This window comes from Onychostruthus taczanowskii, unplaced genomic scaffold, assembly GCF_017590055.1.
Source record: "Onychostruthus taczanowskii isolate IOZ18803 unplaced genomic scaffold, ASM1759005v1 scaffold1, whole genome shotgun sequence".
NCBI classification, from domain to species: Eukaryota; Metazoa; Chordata; class Aves; order Passeriformes; family Passeridae; genus Onychostruthus; species Onychostruthus taczanowskii.
The window spans coordinates 19,107,156-19,129,724 of NW_024496525.1; the positions used below are offsets into that span (position 1 = coordinate 19,107,156).

General features: G+C 44.6%; 1 protein-coding gene and 1 long non-coding RNA gene across 2 annotated transcripts; one reads left to right on the plus strand and one right to left on the minus strand.

The window, feature by feature from the left end:
• Positions 1-502: 502 nt before the first annotated feature.
• On the minus strand, positions 503-4,207 carry IRF2BPL (interferon regulatory factor 2 binding protein like). The gene has a single exon (XM_041397154.1). The coding sequence runs from the start codon at positions 3,474-3,476 to the stop codon at positions 1,263-1,265; it is 2,214 nt and encodes a 737-aa protein (XP_041253088.1). The 5' UTR covers positions 3,477-4,207; the 3' UTR covers positions 503-1,262.
• Positions 4,208-4,266: 59 nt separating this feature from the next.
• Positions 4,267-5,803, plus strand: LOC121332865. Its single transcript, XR_005952212.1, has 3 exons — positions 4,267-4,419; positions 4,684-4,846; positions 5,534-5,803. It is a non-coding gene; the product is annotated as an uncharacterized LOC121332865 (long non-coding RNA).
• The last annotated feature ends 16,766 nt before the right edge of the window (positions 5,804-22,569 follow it).

Here is a 22,569-nt window from a genome sequence, read left to right on the forward strand (position 1 = left end):
TTGTGGCTAATGTCAAACTTCGACAACCACTCTTAAAATCAACTAAAATTATTAACTATGGGATGCTGGGCGGGTTTTTTTTTTTAATTTTTTAAATTTTTTTTGTAAAGAGAAGGCTTCATTTTAAATCTCAAGCCTTACTAAATTGCACAGGCAATGTATGCATCCTGTATTGCAAACAGCTTGCAGCTGGAGAGCTGGTGGGGGGGAGGAGAAGGGAGGAGGAAATGAGATGCAGGAACAGTAAATAGAAAATGCTTAGTCAGCAACCGTTACTGCAACATTAAAGGTGAAATGTAAATAGGCACAGTGCCAAGATTTAAGTAAGTTTGATAACACCATCAACATCATCATCTTACTACATATTAGTGGAAATGTGCATACAAGTGCCACAATTATCACATCGAACTGCATTGGTATAATGGAGACCTTTAAAAAGCCAACATGGCTTGTGCACACTGCCTAAGCTTAGAGAAAAATAAAACTTGCTACTCAAGAAGTATTAATATCAATTGAATTTATTACAATTTACTAAGCTCCAAGGCACATTACAGTGTTCTGTTAACTACAGAAATGTATAAAGGACAAACAGAGCATGTTTCTCATGTACAGCATTTTGCTCTACTGTTCAAAAGCATCCGTGCATCAATAAAAGCAAAAACAAAAAACACATGAAGATTTAAAAACGTTCAGATCAATAGAAACAAACTGAAACATTTTCCTTACAAACTTGCAACAAAAAACACCCTCCCCCCACAGCCACCCCACCGTTTTGCAACAAAAACAAAAAAAAAAAAAAAAAAAAAAAAAAACCAAAAACGAAAAAAAAAGGTGAAAGACTAACACTCAGGGCTTGTAAAACGTAAGCTGTCACCATTTTTGTAGCAATTTTTTAGGCATCAACACTGGCCTTGGCAAAAAAAATTTTTTTTGTCTTTTGTGTTTTTCTTCTTCTTTCAGAGAAGTGCATACATTTACAAAAATACACACCAGCAGCAGGTAATCGCTAAGGGCTATTAACTTTGTACCTAGCCAACACACTGCCAAAGAAATGAGAACAGGTATTATGTAGTAACCAAACAATATTATATTCTGTTTAACAAAAACCAGCTCTATCCTTCAAATGAAGAAGAGTACATACCTTTGTTTCAAAATATAGAAACATACGACGAAAATAATGTCTATACATAAGACTAACTTTTGCAGTTTGTTATATTCACAATTCTACATCTTCAGGAGTCTGAAGGGATTGGATTTCTTACTCAAGGGTCTCTCTCCTTTTTCACTTTAACGTCCCCAGCTAAAATGGTCGCAATCTCGCCCTGCATAAATGCCCAAGGCACATTGGAACCGACTAGGGGGCATTTCTCTCCACTGGGGCAGTAGACTTCACCAGTCGCCCCTTGGGCCTTGATGCTCTCTCTGGAACAAGGGAAGCAGAACTTGTGGCTGGGCACAGAGGGGCACTGAACAAAGTGGGTGTCCTCCAAGCGTTCGTGGCAAATGGTGCAGCACAGGGGCCCGCTGTTGGCCATGGGGGAGTCCGGAATGTTTTGGGGGTGCACTTGGTCCATGGCAGGGTGCGTGCTAGGGGGAGGAGGGGCCACTTGCAGGTTCATGTCCCCGTTGCGGGAGGCCAGACGGCGCTGGCCCGGCACGGAGGCCGGCGACACGGGGCTGCTGCTGTTCCTGCGGGTGGACGTGGTGGAGTGCACCGAGCTGCCGTCCTTGGGCGAGTGGGCATTGCCCAGCGTGTCGGCCACCGACATGAGCGCGGCCATGGGGGACTGTCCGTTCTGGGGGGCGGACTCGGGTGGCGTGGTCCGGTTGGAGTGAGGCCCGAGGGGCGGCGGCGGCGGGGGGCCCCCGCCGTGCACCGCCCCGAAGCCCCCGGCCGACATGGTGAGCTTGAGCGCTTCGCTCTGGCTGGCCATCCACTGCTGCCGCTGCTGCTCGTCGCTGAGCTTCAGAGCCCCCTCGGCCGAGTCCGAGGGTTCAGGAGAGGCTTTCCTCTTGCGCATCGCCCCGCCACCGCCGCCGCCGCCGCCACCGCCAGGTCCCCTAGAGGCGGCAGCCGTGCCCTGCGCCCCGCCGGCCCCGGCCCCCGGCCGCGGGAGACTCACCAGCGCCGTGGGCAGCATGGGGCAGCTGGCGTCCAGGTAGGGCTGCGGCAGCATGTCGGCGCCCACCAACTCCTTGAAGAAGCGCACAGACTCGGGCAGCAGGTCCCCCAGGAGCCGCCAGTCGCCAGAGCCGTGCTTCTTCTCGTACTCCAGGTACTTGAAGCCCGAGGAGAGGCCGCGGCCGAAGTCCTTCATACAGTCCTGATACATCTGCTTGGCCACGCCGGAGGCGCTGGAGAAGACGGTGCCCGAGCCGCTAGGGTACTCGATGAAGAGCTTCAGCTCATAGTCCATGCCCGGCTTGGAGACGGCGTCGAAGGCAAAGACGCGGCCCAGCAGGGCGTGATCCTTCTTGAAGCGCACCTCGTAGGGGGTGCAGCCGGCCAGAGTGAGCAGCGTGTCCCTCACGATCTTGGGCTTGCTGGCCCACTCCTCGGCCCGATTCCGCAAACTCTCGCTGAGCTCGGCCAGCGCCTCTGCGTTGCGCTGCTTCTCCTTCAGCTCCCGCTCTTGGTCACTGCTGGATACCGAGCCCGGCCGCTTGCCGCAGGCCTCGGAGGACGAGCCGCCGCCACCCCCGGCACCACCGCCGCAGGTGCCCCCTTGGGAAGAGGCGGAGGGAGCGGGGGGACCCCCGCCGCCGCGGCCACTCAGGCCCCCGTGCGGCGGAGGCAGCGCCACGCCGGAGGCAGCGGGGCCGTTCAGCAGCGTCTGCGGCAGCAGGTTGGGGGGCACATTCATCTGAGCGCCGGCGGCCCCCGGGGGCAGGCCAGACACGAGCCCCCCGTGCGCCCCGCGACGAGAGGAGGAAGAGGAGGAGGAGGAGTTGGGGCTTTGCCGGTTCAGCTCCGGTGGCCCGTCCTCAGGCTGCTTGGGGAAGCCATTGGGCCCCCCCAGTCCGTTGGGCAGGCGGGCGCCATGGCTGCTGCCCAGGCTGCCCGGCGGCGGCGGGTACTCGAAGCGGCTGCGCTGCTCCGCCGCGGCGGCGCTGAGCCCGTAGCGGTCCAGGCTGGACTGGGTCAGCCCCGCTGAGGCCGCCTTGGAGGTGGCATCCACATGGTTGAGCTGCTGCTGGGCCGCCGCCGCCGCCGCTTCTTTGGCGGAGAGCGTCACTGCCTTTACGCCGACCGGCGGCGGGGGGCCCGGGGAGCGACCGTCCTGGAAGCAGCCGTGCGCCCGCTTCAACTGCCGGGCCGTCTCGATCACGAACTCGATGCGGTCGGCGCCCTCATAATTAACGCAGCCCCGGCAGACGGGCTCCGTGAAGTCCCAGATCATAGCCCAGGGCATGCGGGGCAGATCGCATAGGTAGCATGACTGCCTCCGCGACGAGGACACCTGCGCGGCGGACATGGTGCTGCTGGCTGGGGAGCTGCTGCCGCTGCCGCCGGGGTAGGGGCTGGCTCAGTCTTCCCCCCCGGGCTGCAGGGGGGGGTGGGTGGCTCTCCGTACCTGATCCTGTTGCCCGTTTCAGCAAGGGGGATCGTCTGCTTTTAGTTCGCTCCTGCTGCCGGAGATGGCTTCCTCTACCTGGTCCTGCCGCTGCTGCCCCGGTGGGGTGGGAAACGATTCCACTGCTCCTCCGGGGGGCTGGGTGGGTGGGGGTCGCTTTCTAGCCGCTTCTGTTTCCCTGCGCTCTCTAGCTCTCCGCTTGCTGCTGCTCCTCCTCCGGGAGGAGGCGGAGGTGCACGGAGGAAGATGGGGGGGTCACCTTCCACCCGCCACGGCTGCCTCGTGAGCTTGCAGTTCGGTACGTGCTGATCCACCGCCGCGAGCAAGACAGGGGCACCCGCACGGAGCTGTTCGGTCCCGGCAGCGGCGGCTTCCCTGAGCGCTGGCGGAGCTGTGGCAGTCCGGGAGCAGCAGCGGCGGCGGCAGCAGCGTGGCGAGCGGCGCCGCCTGCTCCTCACTCACATCCTCGCCGCTACTCGCAGTCCGAGCGCGGGCTGCTGCGCGCCGCCGCGTGTGGCTGCGCGCCCCCTCCGCCGCGCCGCGCTCCCCCCGCGCCGCGACGCCCCTCCCCTTCTCCGCGCCGTGCTCCCGGCTCGGCTGCACCCGGGCGGGGCCCCGCGTCACCGCCGAGCGCCCGCGCCCCGCTCCCCTCCCCCCGCGCTGCCCGCGCCCTCCCCGGCGCGGCCGCAGCTGGAGCGCGGCGGGGCGCGGGCAGCCTGCGCTGCCGGCTATGTTTGGAAACTTGAACGCCAGATCGCGCCCTCACCCTCCTCCCCGGCCGCACTGCCGGCCCCCCGCCGCGGCACCGCGGCCAGGGCGCGCATGCACAGTCGTCGTGGTGGTGGTGGGTGGCGGCGGGGTTTTTTTTTTGTTTTGGGTTTTTTTGTGGGTTTTTTTTCCCTTTTTTTTCTTTTCCCCTCACTGCGCTTTCTAAGTTCAGATGTCTCGCTTTCGGAATTTTGTAAACCCGCGGTTCGCCCCGCTTTGCTTTCGTGACGGCTGCGCGGCTTTCTGCCACCGCGACTGTCGGTGGGATTCCCGTGCGCTCCGGTTGCTGAGGCAAATGGGGGATCCCGCCTTAATATCCGATTTCGTGTTTCTCTTTCAGTGATCCCAGTGACAGAATGACACAGTTTTTGTAAGCCTGTGACTGCATCAGAAGCTCTTCCACTTTTGATTTGTTTAAACCAGCCATGTTTGCCAAGTGTTTAAGGTTGGGCTGGGAAAGATAGTGCTGTGCATTGCTCAAGGGTGTAGGAGAGGCCAGGCAGGTGAGTAATCGCTGTGATCTCATCTCGCTAATGCAAAGGGACATAGGATTTCCCCGGCGTTGTGAGAACACCCGGGTTTGGTTTTTTTGGGTTTTTTTTTTTTTTTTTTTGTTTTTTCTTCTATTTCCCCCTTTAAATAGCTAGCTAATATTTGCATAACACTGTTAAACAGGCAAATTACTTAAAACAACCTCGGTTCATGCAAATAAGCCAAGAATTCATTTCACTGGGAGGAAAACAAAATAAATCCCCCCGAAGCTTTCCTTCTCCCGCCCGCGATCCCCGAAGTTGCCCGCTCCCCGCCCGGCCCCGCGGCCACGCCGGTGCCCGTGCTGGCCGGGAAGGGCTCTGCACAACCCGCTTTGCTCTCGTTGCAGTCGGCGGCTATTTTTGCAAACATCGACATCGCTGCCTGCGTCCAAAGAATAATAAACTGTGCTGCGGGGACGCGGTTCGGCCGGGACCCGGCGCGGGCGGCCACCGGCATCGCGTCACTGGCGCGCAGCCGGGCGCACGGTGCCCGCGGAGACAGCGCGCAGCGGGGGAGGGCGGCGGGGGGGAAGCAGCCGCACGCTCGGCGAACGCGGAACCTCTCCCAGCTGGGCTGTGTTGGGTGGATTTCTTTCTTTCAGTACCTCTTCCTGATTCCTTTGTTGCTACAAACGCCGAAACCCCCGTCCATTGCAGGTTTCCCTCTGTGTTTGAAAAGGACTCAGTGTTTCTATGGCGGGGTGCCACGGCTCCCTTACATCGGCACGCTCAGCAGCCATGCAGCACCGACGGGGAAAGATACCTTCTATTCGATTAATAACGTTTTGGAACTCACATGACAAAAAACCCCTTCCTTTAAGTATTTCATTTCATATCACCAATATGTGTAATTTCCATTTTTATTTGTCTAAAGCATTTTATGTGTGTCTGGTTCTAGTCTATAAAGCTGGCAAATGAGTTTGATTATATGTGTGTGGAATTATTTTATAGGGAAAGCTGAATGAAATGCACACATTGAAGTTACAGAAATGGTAGAACCAGATAAAATATAGTTAGAAAATCAAATGTGACAAAGTGACTCTTTTTCAGGGGAAGCTTGTAGAAGCAGTAAGTAGAGACAGAAAAGTCTTTGAATTATGTGAGTCTCCTGTACGCAAATTGGCTGAAGAAGATGCGCTAAAGGGGAGTGGATTTCACACTTTAAAATTTCACACCTAAACTGTGGACATTACAAAAGCTGCACAGAAGTATGGCAGATGAAAGCTGGTCAAAGTAAAAGTCTTTGCTTCCAGCCACAGTGATTTAGGGATGGCTGCAGGATTTCTACATTAATATGTCTTTACTTCACTAAATAAGCATGTGTTCCCTCTGATTCATATTGGAATGTCAGCTCCTTTCCTATCCTTTTACTGCCTCACGTTGATCTTCATATGAGGAGCAGAACTGGGCTGTGGTAAAAGGTCAGCCTCTGCTTTAAAAACTCAGGTTCAGAGACCTGAAGCTTTCCCTTCGTCCCGCATGTCTAAAAATGCAGAACTGCAACATATCCTGACTGTATTTCAGTCCCCGGGTTACACAAATCCAGCATATGACAAAGCACTCCATGTGCTTGAACTACCCCTCACCCTGGATCCTCGATCCACTGAATCCTCCTGCAAGAAAGCCCTTTTTTGGTAAACTCACCTCACAGGAACAGACTTCTTGGCTCTCAAGAGCAGTCTTTATAGTGGGTGTAAATAATAATCACCTTAGATATAATCTAGCCTTAGAAAACCATTTACAGGTGCTGTCAACTCCCTTTATAGTTTGTGAATAGAAAAAGAGAGAGATTAGCATCTGTGACCCGACCAAACTGCCTTTACTCTTACTTGCAGGATACACAGTTGCGGAAATATGTTTGTCTTTCCGTAATGATTAAACTTTGATTTAAACTTTGGTCATGGGCACGTACTGTATGTACCATTACGCAAGCAGCACTTAAGGATGAAGTGTCAGCATAGCAACAATATGGCCAGCAGCAGCAGCGATCTCTGCAAAGCTGATTGATGAACAGAACTGCAATGTAAATGCAAATAAATGCCACGCTGTGGCACCTTCACAGGGAACGACTTGTCAGTATCAATCTAATCTGCGTAGGGAAAATAGATTGAACGGTAGCAATGTAACAAGCTTCCCCTCTATGGCAGCACTGTCCTTGCGAGCCTTGTGAGCTTTCCCGCTCACCTTCTGCCTTTTCTCTTTGCCATGCAAGTGACGGGACAGGAGCAATCCAGATTAGTTTTGCTGGATTTATATTAAACATGCCTGGTGTTTATTTAGCTCTGAAATAATCCAGGAATTAATATTACTTTTGGAGGAAGTAAAGAGGAAGCCCAAACAATTAATCCATTCAGGTGTGTCTAATCTGACTAACTGAAAGAAAGAAGCGAGCAAACAAAAAATAGTGTAAGAACCCCCCAAACAGCAGATTGTTTAGGGAGATGAAGGGGAGTGCAAGGAGGAATGGACCTGCGGCTGCGAACAATTGCTACCCAGCTACTGTTTTCTGTGCAGGAACACAAGTCAGCACTGTGGATGTAGCATGAGGGATTCCGCAGAGATTGCCCAAAGTTTATCACCTTCCAGTAGTCCCAAGGGACAAGGACTATAATTTTCACAATCAGAAGTGGAATCTACTAATTCCTTCCTTTCAGTCCTAGGATAAATACTGCCATCTGATAATCCCTTTCCCTTTATTCCTATTACCATCTTTATTTGAAAGTACACACGTGCACATATGGGTCTGTGTAACAATAAAGCAGCACATGAAGCATCGATTTAAATGAAGGAATCAAAATGATCCTACAAAATACAGTGTGCAGGAGCTGGCCACTACTTTTCCTAGAGCCACCAGCAGGTATGGAAAGCAGAGGGTGCAACACACCATGAAGGACAAAGCGACAAAACCAGGTGGCCTGGCTGCACCCCAGGCACTACTCCGTGCCACTCCCAGACATGAGCTCCCAAAACAGGGCAGTTACTGTAGATCTGGATGAGAGAGGAGTACTGTGGATTATCGATCAGCTGTGCATTGTTAATTATGCAGAATATAGGACAGCCCCAAAGTTTGCAAGCGATAATAATTAGGAGTCCATGATCTCAGCAGCTTGGGAATGAACAGTCTGGTCTGGCTCTAAATGCTCACAGACTGGGAATATGTTTAACTCTTTCCTGTTCGCTTTACAAAGTTTTGGCACTGATCACTGCAGCCGTCAGAGCAGCTGGCTCTTCTGCAGGCACTCACTTACAGAAATGGCTCTTTCTTTACTGATCCAAACAGCAGCTACAGCTGGAAAAAAATACAAGTACGAGAAGGGTAGTGCACTCCAGAAAGTGTAATTTACATGGATTTACCTCAGAATAGCAAATAAAATCCGTCACAATCAAATGACTGGCTTCAAAACAATGCAGAGATTAGCAGTGAACAGAGCACTTGGTGGTAAAGAGAGTGCGTTCAGCAAATCAAAACACAAACACTTCAGGAAGAAGTTGCATAATTTTGTCAAATTAAAAGTTAAACAACATTGTCTTCTACTAGAAGCTGCCAGGAAGTGTCAAAACACTCAGATACAAAGAATAGGAGTAGTTACATGTTTCTGTTTATCATTTCAGTTCTCATCTCATTATAATTCTGGTTTTTTCCTACCATTTTTCAGGTAGTGAGCCTTGCTGACATTGAGAGTTTATTGCATTCCCACCTAGGAACTCTTAAGACACATTTCATCACGGACGTTGCCTCTCGTTTCCTCTGCTTTTCCCGGCCCCGTTTCCACAGCGGGCGGGGCTGCCCTGCCCGCAGCCGCGGCGGCTCTCCGGGCCCCGACACAGCCTCTGGCTTCTGTCCCGGCAAGCACTGAGCGGGGGGCCCTCTTCGAGACCCACCCCACACGGATTTTCCTACAGCTCTCTTTAAGGCTTGAAAACCTGCCTGGGAGCCTAGATTTCCACACATTAACCTTTGCCAAATCTTACAGTGCAAAATAAGACACCTGTAACTAATTCTGCTCACTCTGCAAGGGACTAGCGACTGGGCAGTGTGTTTTAGGCTGGGATATGCAGAGCTGGGGCCTCCGCTGTTGTTATTTTTACTTTTTCCTGGACTGTTTTCATCTTACATCCTGTGGACGTAGTAAACAATCAACAACAATGAATCAACTGAATCGGTACATTTTTTAAGGCTATTCCCACTGAGAGCCACTTGCACTTTCGTGACAGTTAAGAATCTGCCAAACATTAGCTTAGTTACCAGCAAGACAGGCTCCTCCCTCCCTTCACCCCATACACAGATTGTTTATCAAAACGTGCTGCCAAGAAAAATATCCCTGCTTTTGGCCTCCACCAGTGATTAATAACACTTGAGAACTGAACAAAACTTTACTGTGTTTTCCAAAAAATAAGGGAGGTGGGAAAGGGGGGAAGAAGGAAAAGAAAAGAAAAGAAAAGAAAAGAAAAGAAAAGAAAAGAAAAGAAAAGAAAAGAAAAGAAAAGAAAAGAAAAGACTCTGACACTATTTTATTTCACTCATCATAACCTCCTTTTCCTCTCTAACTAGGCCATCTTAAAAGACCAAACCCCCTTTTTCTCCAAGACCACGTTCTAAATGCTGATTAATATTGTTATTGAAAGAAGGATGATATGGACAGAGGATAATGGTGAGAATAGAAGGGGGGTTGGGGCAGTTTCTTTTATTAGCACATATCAAGATGAGCCATGGGGAGAAACCAAGAGGAAAAAAAAAGATCATTTACTTTCTTTACAAAGACTGTTGGTAAAATTCCTAAGGGAGACTAAGTGCCAAAATTAACTGTCTTGGTGTATTACTTTTAGACACTACTGCCTGGGTGAATTAAGTCAACTCTTCAAGCAGCAAGCCAAAGATAGCTGCAAGGTGAAAAAGAGGCTCTACATTTCCTTGGTTTTTTTTTGGTGAAACTCACAAATTTGTGGAGATTGTCTTAGCTCCAGGGTTTTTCATCCCTCTCTCTCTTTCTCTCTCTCTCTTTTGCCTTCTGGGCTATTTTTACTATTTTATATTTGGCATTATAAATGTGTTTTGTAATGGGAAGGCAAGGTAAGAAACAAGCAATTGTTTAGTAAAAGTACACAGCCTCACGTACCATATCTATTTATGTGTATACATACATGTGAGAGTATACATATGTATGTAAGTAATATGTATGTAAGTAATATGAGGTATTTTTCATTACTCTGTTCTCCAAAAAAACATTATTTAGTAAAAGATAATAAACAGCTCTTGAACAGTGGGATATAGACTAGTGAAAACAGTTTATTGAAATTAATGATGCTGGATTGAACCAAACCTTCCTCCCTTTGGAATTAGTGCCAGACATAGTTTTCCTGAACCCTGTCCAACTGCCTGAGCGACAGACAATTTTCATTCTATTTGTGCTAAAGGCTTATGACTAGTGCTGGAAAATGAAGCCCTTGCCCTTGATCTCAGTGCAGATTAAAAAAAAAAAAATCAGAACTGTGCCAATTTGTTTCCTCTGCCAGTAGAAGCCCTTGTGCTTTGGGGAATGCAAAACAATAAAAAGTTCACATGAAAACTCTCCACTGAAAGGAAACCCACCAAGAGCCATGTATCTCTGCTACACTCATCAGCCAGTTTCCGAAATTCTCACAATGTCATCAAAATGCAGAGGATAAGGGCAAAAAATAGTTACCAGCCAGCAATAGTGCCTTATTTTTCTGTTTCACATCTCACTGCTATGCATTTGGTAATGACTGCTAAGAAACACTGCACTGTAAATAACCATCCTCTCCCTTCTGCTAACACCAATCTTTCCATATTCAGGTGCTAAATGTAGATTTAGGGCTGTGCAGCCCCTGTTGTCTGAGAGCTAGTTCTATTTCTAAGGGATGAAATACACATTTGACATACATCCCCCGAGTTATAAACAGTGGCTATACCGTAGTGCTGTCAGCCAGTTAATCTCTGATTGCTTTTTCCTAGATTATTAATAAAATTAGAATCCCAAGCAGAAGGCGTTTGCTTTCATTGTACAGTCTGCACTTGTGACATGGTACATGTGGAAAATTTTGAGTGCACTGCAGTGAATGGTCTGGGGGTTAGTTTTTAGCTTCCGCTAAGTACCTGGCAGGCTGCCATGCTGAAGGATTCTGGGAACTGAAAGGCTCCCAAGTACAAACTGCCAGCATTAAGCAGTCCTGACAGCTCTGCTCCTTCCACACTTGGCAGCAGTTCAAAGTGCTCTTTCATTTGAAAGGCTGGAAGGCTGCCATGTGCAATGCAGATTTGCTGTGCCTGCTCTCATAAGGAACTGATAAATGCCGTTGCTGTTGCCATGGGGACAGGAGGCTATCAGAATGGCCTTGTGATCTGCAGCCTCTCAGCTCTGCAGGTTTGGGTTTGGGGGGTTTTTGGGGTTTGGGTTTTGGTTTTTTTTTTTTTTTTTTTTTGGGGTGGGTTTTTTTTTGGGGGGGGGGGGTTTTTTTTTTTTTTTTTTTTTTTTCCCCCTCTCTGAGATCGTGAAATAAATGTTCTAGAGAAGGTTAACTCTTGAAGGACAGGAAGCACTGATTTGAAAGGACAGGGTGAGCCTCTGTGCCTGGCTCCTCCGAAGTGCTGGGAACAACATTAACACATACCTGCCAACTGTCCCTATTCAGGAAGGACTGGCCCCAGGTTTTTTTGAGGTTTTTTTCCGGGTTTTGGGTTTGGGTTTTTTTAGTGGGTTTTTTTTGTTGTTGTTTTTTTTTTTTTTTTTTTTTTGTTTTTTTTGTTTTTGTTTTTTTTTTTTTTTTTGAAGGCCAGGAGGGTGGGAGGGAGAGAGGAAGTGAGAAGGAAAGACCTCCTTCTCCCCACTCAGTCCCTTTAGATTCTTCTAGCTCAGGATCTCCCAGTATAATTAAAAGGCCATCCTCTTTCTTCCCCTTTCTATCCCCACACAGAGTTTTCAGATGCTGTGGAAAAGAATTAATTTACCACTGGATGTTGTAGCATGCCTGATGTCTGTAGCTCTCATTAACATCAGTGGACAGCTAGCAGGATTAGACCCATTATGTGCACTCCACGTGTGGTTAGTGTGAATAAAAAGAATGAACAGTGTGATATAAGACTGCATGTTTAAGAGCAATCTTAGTGATGATGCAAGTCCTGAGAGTGAATCTCAGCTTGTCCTAGTTCCCAAGATTAAAATAAACACACCTTTGAGCTATGCACAGTTGGAATGTTTGTACAGATGAGTGTGCATATCTACTTCTGTAAAGGTGTAGAGAAAAATATAGGCAGCAAATATTTTAGTCAGAATTTATACTCATTTCCCTATGTTGTCTTTTTGTTTTTCACATTGTTTCTTTCCATCTCTGCCCAGCAATAGATCTGTCTTCCCTAAAGACATTTTGCTGCAGAGCAGTAAACTGAATTCTGTTTAACCAAGGCGAAGTCTGAGCATGACATCATAGCAGGGAACAATGGAGTGCATCACTGCTCTCCCTGACCATGCAGCGAACTTCAGAGCAGCATTTAAAAAGATCAATATGGGCATGCATCTATGTTTACAGGCACATGTAAAATGCAATATGCATTCAGATAGTGGTACAAAACACTAGGAAAGACAAAGCACTGGGGGAATTTTGTTTGTATACTCAAGTGTTAACAGTCTGAGAGCTTTGTTCAAACCTGGGGAAAAAAGTCAACCACCCTCCATGAGAATAAATCCTCCCTTCTGTCTCTAAACATGGATCTCTACCTTTCAGAACTCTATACTTCTATCTTTCCAATATATGTGAACAGTGTTACATGAAATGAAACATTAAAACAGAATGTCAAGCCATATTCAACAGATAATCTGGTTAACTACCTGCTGGTTAACCTGTAGCATTTTTAAATAAACACCACCACCACTCTTGCTTATTTGACTTACACTCCACTTTGGTTTTACTTATTTTTTACTGTATTCAGTTTAAAAGCTTTTTGGTTGTGTGTTAATCTAAGACTTGAATGAAGAAGGTAGTAATTGAAGAACACATAAGAGAGAATTTTTAAGGAGTAACAGAGAAATACACACTATGTGTGTACACACACATACCCACACACCCCCTCTACCTTTTCTGAATTTTCTTTTAGCTTATATTTTCAAGCAAATTAAAGCATATGTGATTCTGAGTTTTGTATCTGACATTAGATTCTGATAGTTAAAACAATCAGCATATTAAAATCAAGATAAAAGTTACTTGTATAAATTTACAAAGCAATTTCAAAATTACAAACAAGGCTGTATTTCACAAGCCTTTGCACCACAATGAGCTAGGCCAAAGGAAGTATTTCTTCCTGATTGCTTGGGAATATTATTAAAAAAAAAAAAAAAAAAAGTTAATTGTAATTCTACTGTAATATCTTTACCTGATTCTCTCTGGGTTCTTGCCTATGGTTGTCATGGTAATTTGATAATTCTGGCTTGTTCTCTACACATTCTGTTTGTCTCACTGGATTTCCTGATTATTCAGAAAACTCTTTTAAAAAATCCTCCTGTCTCGCTCCCTCTGCCCCCATTCTGACTCAATCCTGCTTTTTTCCATTCATTTAGCATAGAGGGATGTGTACTATTTTGCTACTAATCTGCTAGGGTGAAGTTGTTTGCTCCACTTACCCGAAAATGGAGATAATGAGCATACATACTAGAGCTCTTCTGAAATTATCTTCCATAGTCTATGACAGGGGACAGAGAGGAAATGTGGAAAGATTACTGCATATAGATTTCTTGTAGAGTACTTGCATCTTAATCCTGTAGATATTATTTAGGGTTTAACTGCTGCATTTCTGACAGCAGAAACATGTATTTAACTGTTGCCTTTTCAAATGTGACAGACACATTTGTACCTAGAGCGAGAGTCAGAATATATTCTCTCTATATGACAGAGTAGAAGCAATGTTTTTATTCAGGGGTTCAGGTGACAATTTATGCCACAAGAACAAACTGAGCATGTTCCGAATGCACCAGTGAAACTCAAAGGAAAATGCACACAGCTAAGTAATATTTATCTCAAGTGCATAGTTACAAAAGGTTTATGTCATTGATATGTGCATATTTTAAAAGCACTCATCATTAAATTATGTATACAAAATATATATGTACATATTATAGATGTATACATAATATATATGTATGAAGGTACATAAAATTGACTTTTTGGAGGCTGGGGTTCTTCCCCAGGCAGTACAGGATTTTGTGGTAAAGGCATGGAGTACCATTTGTACCTATGATTACTCTGAATAATTTGCTTGAATATTACATCTCATGTTATTACCTTTCACAGTTCTTGTACATTTAGCCTCTACACTCTTCAAGAAAGGGTATGTATTTTGTTTTGCTGGTCAATATCTCATACAACTACAACCTGAAATCATAAGAATCTCTAAAGAATTATTTCAAGGCAAGTAATCCACCATCATTATGAGTCATTACTGAAACTGTGGTCCAATTTATTACAATTTTGACACAATAATTTCCACTTTACACTCTTTACAATGTATCAATGGAATTTGCAGTCCCGTTGAATTAAAAGTATTTAGTATCAACTAGAAGTACTTGTATCAATGAAAGCTACAAATTCTTCTGTGTGGCCTCCTTTGCTTACTTCTCTTTCTTATACCATAAAGCACATTTGGGGTTGAAGTCCTTTTGATGGCAACGTGCTGCGGAATCTCCTAAACTCAGTAAGCAGTCCACTGTGATAGCCCCTCTATCCCAACCTATTGCCATAATCTAGGACATCAGTGACATCATCTCAGTCTGTGACATCACTCTGTGAATCACAAGACTATTAAAGGTTGCTGTTGGTGTCACAGGTGGTATTTGTCATGTGAGTGCAATGTTCACACTCAGTTTTAACTGTGAAAATACTGTTAAAATAACCTCTTGTACCTATAAATGTATTTAGAATTTTTCAACTGTACAAATCCTATCTTCTTCTTCTTACTTTCATTTTCAAATTTTTAGTCAGTAAAATAAAAATTATATATTTTATCCAATTTCTACTTAATGCAATAAAACAGCAATGAACACATTTTCTTTTACATGCTAAAACCCACCTATCTCTGCTACTGAGCAGAAAAGGTTTCAGTAAATTACATGTAAGACATCTAATGTAGACACTACTGAAACTCAATAGACCATACACTTCATACTTAGCACAAAAATTGTGCCAGTTCATTTCTGAAAAGAAGACTGAGCAGGGCAATGGTCTATTTTACATTCTGCTAACACCTAATTAATTTTACGAAACATATCCGGGAGCATTTCTTATTTGAGCAATCACAAAAATTTACAAAGAAAATATAGTCTTGAAAGCAACCTACATGATGATGCTTTTTTCCTTTTCCTAGAATGTTGTGTTTTCATACCTGCTAATTGTTAAAATTAAGTAATCTGTAGTGATCTTACTTTCATTTGTGTAAATTAGTAGTCTTGCTGCACAAATTATGAAGGCTTTGCCATGCAAGTGTACATGCAAGTGTACTAGGCTAAGCTATTTCATTTAAAAGTCAGTGTGCTCCACTCCAATTTTTTATTACTGTTATCTTTAGTTCTGTGAAGCCTTGGAACATTTCCCAGTCTGGATCCACAGAAAGTTTCCCAGGAAAATGTATAAAGAGCCTGTGTTCTGCTTTACTCTGCAGTGCCTCTGCGCATTTGGTGAGCTAGGTCTTTGAAGACCCAGCCCATGCATGGAGTCCAGTCAGGCTGAAAAATTTAGCAATTGAGACATTTTACAATCCAAAATCTCTTTTAAACAAAGGTGTGGTTTAGCAGGACTGGCTGCTTCTGACCTCTTTCAGGCTCTTATTATTGCAGCTGCTATGATGTAAGGCTGAGTATGGCAAAGCTAAAGTAGCTGAGGCTCAGGGAGAAATGCTGAGAACAGCTGTTTTACTGTAAACATTAACAAGGGTTTGACTTCATTTGCAAGCTGGGAGCATTCACAGTTTCTGCACAAATAATACTTCAGGAATTTGTTCTAGATGTTCATAGCACACACAAAAAAATTATCTCTTCTATATATTACTGCAGCTTTGAAAGAAGCAAATTCTCTACAGAGAGATGCATTCCATTAAAATCAACAGGGAATTTTTCACATTAATACACAGCTTCACACAGACGATACAGACATACACACAGGAAAAGAAGCAATATTTATCTGCTTTAGCTGTTTCTAAAGCTCCTATCACATTAGTATCTAAGTGCCAATTAGGTACCAAAAATACTCAGTTGTAGCAGACACTGATGTCTGCTGATTATTACAGAGCTACAAACAGAATTCTATCCAAGAGGGCAGAGAGGGATTTGAATGCTTTCCCCCTAGCTTGGTGCTGCAGTTCATGGATGTTAGGAAACAAATTTCAAACCTAATTTCCTTCATTACATTCTCAAGGCTGCTTCATTCTGAAGCAAATGAAAATTCTCACACAAAGTGACCTTTGCAGGGAGCAGGGGACATTCAGTGACATCACATGTCTCTGCATATGCACATGCAGGGACAGATCCTCCAGACACTGAAAGCTGTTTTTTTGCTACATTATCACTGCAATGGAGTCTGTGAGGCAGCTCAGCCAGCTACTTGCACATCAGCCAGTGTAAATATGACAAAGCCTCAGCTGGTTTGTAGCCACTGCAGAGGCTGCAATGGCTCTCCCTTCCCTGAGCCCCTGTGAAAGGTGTACAGTTTAGAAATGGCTGGGCCAATATTATTTCTCATGAATTCCCAGTTACCAGAGTAGTTTATTTGGTATAGTGGTAGCTCCTGCAAAATTCAGTAGCTCTGCTGGTGTTACAGTTTACACAAGGGACCACACTGGCAGGGAGACAGCCCTGGGATGATGTAAGGATGGCTTAAAGCTGCATTTTCACCACCCTCTCTGAAGCCTGCCAAGAACTGCTTGGCCAAAGCCTGGAGCCTGGGCAACAGTCCCTACTTACAGACTCCTTCTAGAAACTCCCCATATTAAATATAAAGCTGTATAAATCTTCACTATCTTCTTCATTTGCTACTATTACGGTTCACAGCTAAGTAGCATAAACTCTGCTGAGCCCTTTGATAAAAGACCAAGGCAAACTTGGAATCCAGAAAGGCTTGTTAAAATTCATCACTTCATCATAAACTTGTGCCCATGCTGTTGGATATGGAAACCTTCAAATGAGAAATAAAATTACCAATTGGACATGTGATATCTTTTTACTGTTCCCAGGACATTTCCCACAAATCTGGAAGTATTGAATTTAGTATATCTCTAAAATTGAAGCTAGTTAACTATATCATGTTCTTAGACTGTGTTTATGCAGGATAAAGGGAGATTTTGGGTGTCTGTCCTGTTTTATAGTGTTAATGTCTTGTACAATGAAATAGCTACTGTCGCCTCCTAGAGAGTGGCTACGTTTCTTCAGATCACTATTTGTTTTTATATTTTGGGGTGAAACAACATGAAACTCTGTCTACCTGGTACAGCTGCAAATAATGCTTCTGTTGCACCCCTGTATATAGTGGAAAATAAAAATATTCTGGGTGCCATTTCTTCCTGACTCCAGGTATATTTAAATCTCTAATTAGAGTTTCACCATCCGTGTGTGACCACGGAGGCTTTGAAAGGCACCTGGAAACATATCTCTCTCTTTTTCTTCCTTCCATCCTTCCCTATAACAGGATTTCAGACTTCTGGAATCACATCTGTTGTGAGTTACCTTTCCCTAGTCATACTTTTTATTGTACAAATATTCAAAGAAACACTCAGTTGTTTGCCTAGATCTTGTAACCAAAACAAGGCCCCAGCCTGTCTTCCTCCACTGCCCATTCCTATAATTTCTTCTGAAGCTGAATGCTGAATAGGGATAAAGCCAGCATACTATTATGTTTGGAGCCAGGTTCAATCCAGGAAAATGATACAAATGAACCTGGGAAATATGCTGCAGCTTGAGAAAGTAATAAAGCATGTTAGAGTGCTCATGTGTAACTGGAGATGGAGGAGTTGCTTCCAGAACAGGGACTGGAAAGGACATACTGGCACCTGTGTAATTTGTGAACCACTGAAGTCAAATTCTTTCCTCTGTGTCTTGGCAAGCCCAGTGATCAGATGAGAGGCCATGGCCTGGCCAAAAGAGAGAATGCTCTGGCACTACAGGAAACTCTTCTAAAGCAAATTTTTCCTGTGCTAGTAGCTCTTCTCACCACCTCAAAAATGCTTTCTGAAGCACCAACCCAAGCTCACTTTCTGCAACTCAATGAAACATCTGTCACCACCACTAGAAACATTCAAACAAAGTGTGATGAGGCACCTTACAGCACTGGGCCATCAAAGCATAACCCTGCTCAAGACTGGCAGCACACATTCAGGCTGCTTTATCAAGGCATGGCAATTCTGAAGGCAATTGAATGCTCTTTGCCAAAGCTTCCTGAGAAAGATAGGTCCAAAAGTTTTTTGGTGTTATATTGAAATTCCTGTTAAACATCCCTGTAAGTTGAAATGTTTGGTCTTGCTGTCTGTTCCCATTTACTAATCTCACCTAGAACCCTTCTTGCCTACAAACGTGCCAGACACACACAGATGTCCACCAGAAAGCAGATGAAACCAACAAATTGGAACTCACAAAACTAGCCCCCACTGTTTTTCCTTTGTTAAAAACAGGATTGTTAAGCTATTTAGAGACCTGAGAGAGGTTGACCTCTACACACACAATTCAATGCTATTGATTCACAATCCAAATTATAAGTATTATTTCTAAAAATTTCACCCATCAGAAATAAAACCTCATTTCTTAAATAAGTGTATTTGAAAATCAGTCTGCTACTTCTTGCCCTCACTGCTGTCCTGCAACTCGTATGTCACCACCATAGCCATTTCCAAATGTTCTTCATGCCAGTGAGACACCTCTGGTCATGAAGAACTGCAGATATAACCCTTCCTAGTGCTCCCTTTCAGAATGCTGAACCAGTCAGGTTTAAGGAAATCACTGTGAAACTGTAGAAGTTTAAGTCAGAAACTGAACCCCCAAAAAGCCAATAATATTGCTCACATTGCTTGCATGAATGTTCTAGTTAAAAAAAGGGGGGTGGGAATGGGTGGAGCAGATTCCTGTGATTTTCCTCATACATTTTTCAAAGTCAGTTTTTCTCCAAATATAATCCAAAACTTCATCTGTAAGGGTGTGTATTTATTCCAATCCAGGCAATGTTTGGGGGAAATGCATAAAACCAAACTGTATCACAAATGTTTTTGATTAGAAAAACAACTCCAATCTTGCTTGTTATCTGAAAACAGGCATAGTCAAGCTTCTGTAATGAGAAAATGGCTGTATTCTGTAACAGGTCAAAACAAAAATGTACCCTAGTCAAAGATAAGGTCTGACCTGATTTTTGAAGCTTTTCATTTTAAAGCTATCCAGAAGAGCCAAAGGAATAAAGGAGCACTTGTAAGAAGGAATACAAAAGAACCATCAGTGCCAAATACACTGGGAAGGGAAATATCATGGAGACTGTGAATCTCTGAAACAGACTTCTGAGGTGATAGCCTGAGGATCAGGTCCAATGTGAGAATTAGTTACACAGAACTTCAACCCCACAGTGCCAAAGTGGAAGGTACTGGGTTCCCAGAAGGGAGTTCAGAACCTTTTGTTCTGTGTCTAGATTTCCTATATAGAGCATGGGAAAAATCAGGCACCTCTGAGTACGGTATTCAAAACATCTGTTTCTGCATTTTATCCAGTGACTATTTATATGAAATATTTAAGAAGCAGGCCAGGAAGAGAATCTAAGGCTTTATCTGTCAGACGGGTGCCTTAACCAGAACAGTCACGCTTACGCTTTCTCTACTCCCTGTGACCCCCCTTCTTTTTCTCTGGACCAATGAACTTAAATTATTTTCTGCAGCATGGCACAGTTTCAATAGGAAGGGTGGAGACTGCCTGCCTCCAAAACAGCCTGCAATCTGGTGGTCAGGCTGCTCTCCTGGGACATGTGAGTCGGAGTCTCCTCACGCACAGAACATTCCTATGCTCAGAGACAGGAAACAGTGAGGGTGCACTTGAGAACTCACCTTTTTTTTTTTTTTTTCTTTTTTTTTTGTAAGTAGCTGCTATGATAATAAAAGGAAATATTTAACAATAACCATGAGAATTAACAACACTTCTAGACATCTTTGAGATTCCAAAACAAACAATGGACTATGCTGAAGCAACTTTGTCCTTTGGACTTAGCAGAAGCACCCAAGAGTGCAGAAATGGGCTTTGCTGTACTTCTTAAAATGTTGTAATACATGTGTTTTTGTGAGCTAGATCAACTCTGTCGGCTGAGTCAGAAGAAATTTCTGCTTGCACAGTATCCTTTTCTGTCCACTCTGTGAAGACTTGCTAATACCATTTCAGCTTTTACTTTCTTCAGTTCCTTCTGCTCTTCTTGAGCAAAACTACAGCAGTTGTATTTAAGCACTGTGAAGGATCTCAGGGGTGTTTTACCCACAGGTATGTACATTTGAATCACATGGCTTCCTATGAGTTTATCATCTCCTGGGGCATCACGCAAGCAACAGTGCTCAAGAAATAAAGAAAGCTACTTCAACTTGTCACTGGAAGTTCAGGAAAGAGCTTAAAGGAAGCAGAAAATAAAGCATGTTGGATTTTGTCCCAGACAGTTATAATTAATAACCTGACTTCCATCAGCATACCATAGGATCTACTGTAGCTGCAGCTATGGCTAGTTGACTACCAGGTTGTCATTTTCACATGGATTTGACAGTTTTGCAGGTTGATCCACTTTGAATCTACTCTAATTCCTCCTCTATTTAAACAAAAGAAAAAGAGGAGGAATTTCTCAGTCTGCACAGCACAGCTCCTGCTGGCAAAACTCCACAGAGCTCATAGAACAGTAGGAAGGGAACTTTCCAGAAAATGGATATCTCTTTCCAGCCAAAGCAACACTTGCTGTTCAGATAATGACAGCCAGTCAGTCCCAGGCTGTCTCTGTGCTGCAACCAGCCAGGAGTCTTAGCAGTGCAGGTCCTATTTCAAGGGCTACTCCGTCATCCCTCCAGCTCCTGCACTTACATGAGATGCAGCTATGATGGCCCCTTGTGGTGCCTTCCTTTGAGTCAGCCTTTCTGTGCCAATTGCTGTGCATTAGCAGACCTTGTATACTGAAGAACATGAGCCAAACCTATCTCAGTTTCTAGTTTTTTGACTCAGGAAGTTTATGTAATGCAGGAAGTTATGGTTTACCAAGTCCTTTCCATAAATAGTGTCTTTGGTGATCATTTTGCTCCTCTATGACTCAGTCGAATCACGGGCAGTTAGACTGCCCGTAAATAACTTCATGTCTGTATTTAAATGTTTTGCTGAACATGGGCCTAAGTAAGATGTATTCAAAGAAGAAAAGATTCATAAAACTGTGGATTCGGAAACTTTGTGCATATCTAAAACAAATAAGAACTAGTGATATTTTTCTAATAGCTTCAACAACATTCTACACCAATTCCTTCTTTTTCCTATTTAAATGTAGAGTATTTAAGACTTGTGAAATATGTGCTTTTAGTTTGGAGTTTGCTGTAATTTTTGCTTTTGTATTTTTCTGCCATACAAACATATGTGGTTTTCAATGTTATACATTCAGGATGATCAGTTTTGGCCATGATAAAGGAGGAATTGCTTTAAAAGACCTCCTTTACAGACAGAAAATCTCTAGCATGTGACAGAGGAGAAAAATGAATGTCACCTATTCTGTATCAGCCAAGATTACATCCTAAAACCTTAGCATGTATTCTTTTTTCCCAACTCACACAAATTCCTCCTGCTATATCTTATTATGGCTTTAAATATTTTGAATAATGTAGATGTTGAATAGCACACAGTTTGTCTCTCACAAGCAAACACACAGAGACACGTATACACAGTAATATATTCTCACCACTTGTAATTATGAGCCTTTATCATAACAATGGTTACACTGGGAAAACACATATTCTCATTGCATCTGTGTTAGACATGTCAATTTATATAACTGGGCATGTGACATGGGCTGCACACAGTATTCCAGTCTGAGGACTTTTTGAGAAGGCAAGATGTGCCCCCACTTTCTGAGCATACACTGAATAAGCAGGTAAGAGCAACAGCACAGGAGCTGTGCTCTGGCTCTGCCTCCCAGTAGCACCAGTCCCTGCAGCATGTGCTCCACTCTCACTCGTGTCACAAAGCCTGTGTGTATGCAAACAGGACTTCAGCCAGCACTGTCCATCATCTTCTGCTTTGCAATTTTGATACATACACATGGTGCCTCTTGCTGCAACTTCTGCTTCTGCTGCTATCGGTTTGCATGGGATCAGATTTTGAGGAACTAACTTGGACACAGTAGGATGGGACACAAGGGCTCTCAATGACTAGAGTTTGGGGCTGTAGGTCTCTCTCTCACCTTAGAAAAAGGGAAACTGTTCTTTCAGAACAGAACACCTCTGCTACTTATCATCTAGCTTACTCCTATAGCAGAGCCTATCAAATACATCTCTCCAGCAAATGGAGGATGGGAGAAGGTAAGAATGCAGTGGAGAACTGCTTCACATTCTACAGAGAGAGTACGGACAGTGGCTCCAACACTTTAGATAAGGAGTCACTCTGTGCAAACTATTGGAGCCTGCCCAGCACAATGATGGGCTTTATCCTTATCTCCATAAGCAC

Coding starts and splice junctions, on each gene's coding strand:
- IRF2BPL (XM_041397154.1), bottom strand. CDS start 3,476: ATGTCCGCCGCGCAGGTGTCCTCGTCGCGGAGGCAGTCATGCTACCTA.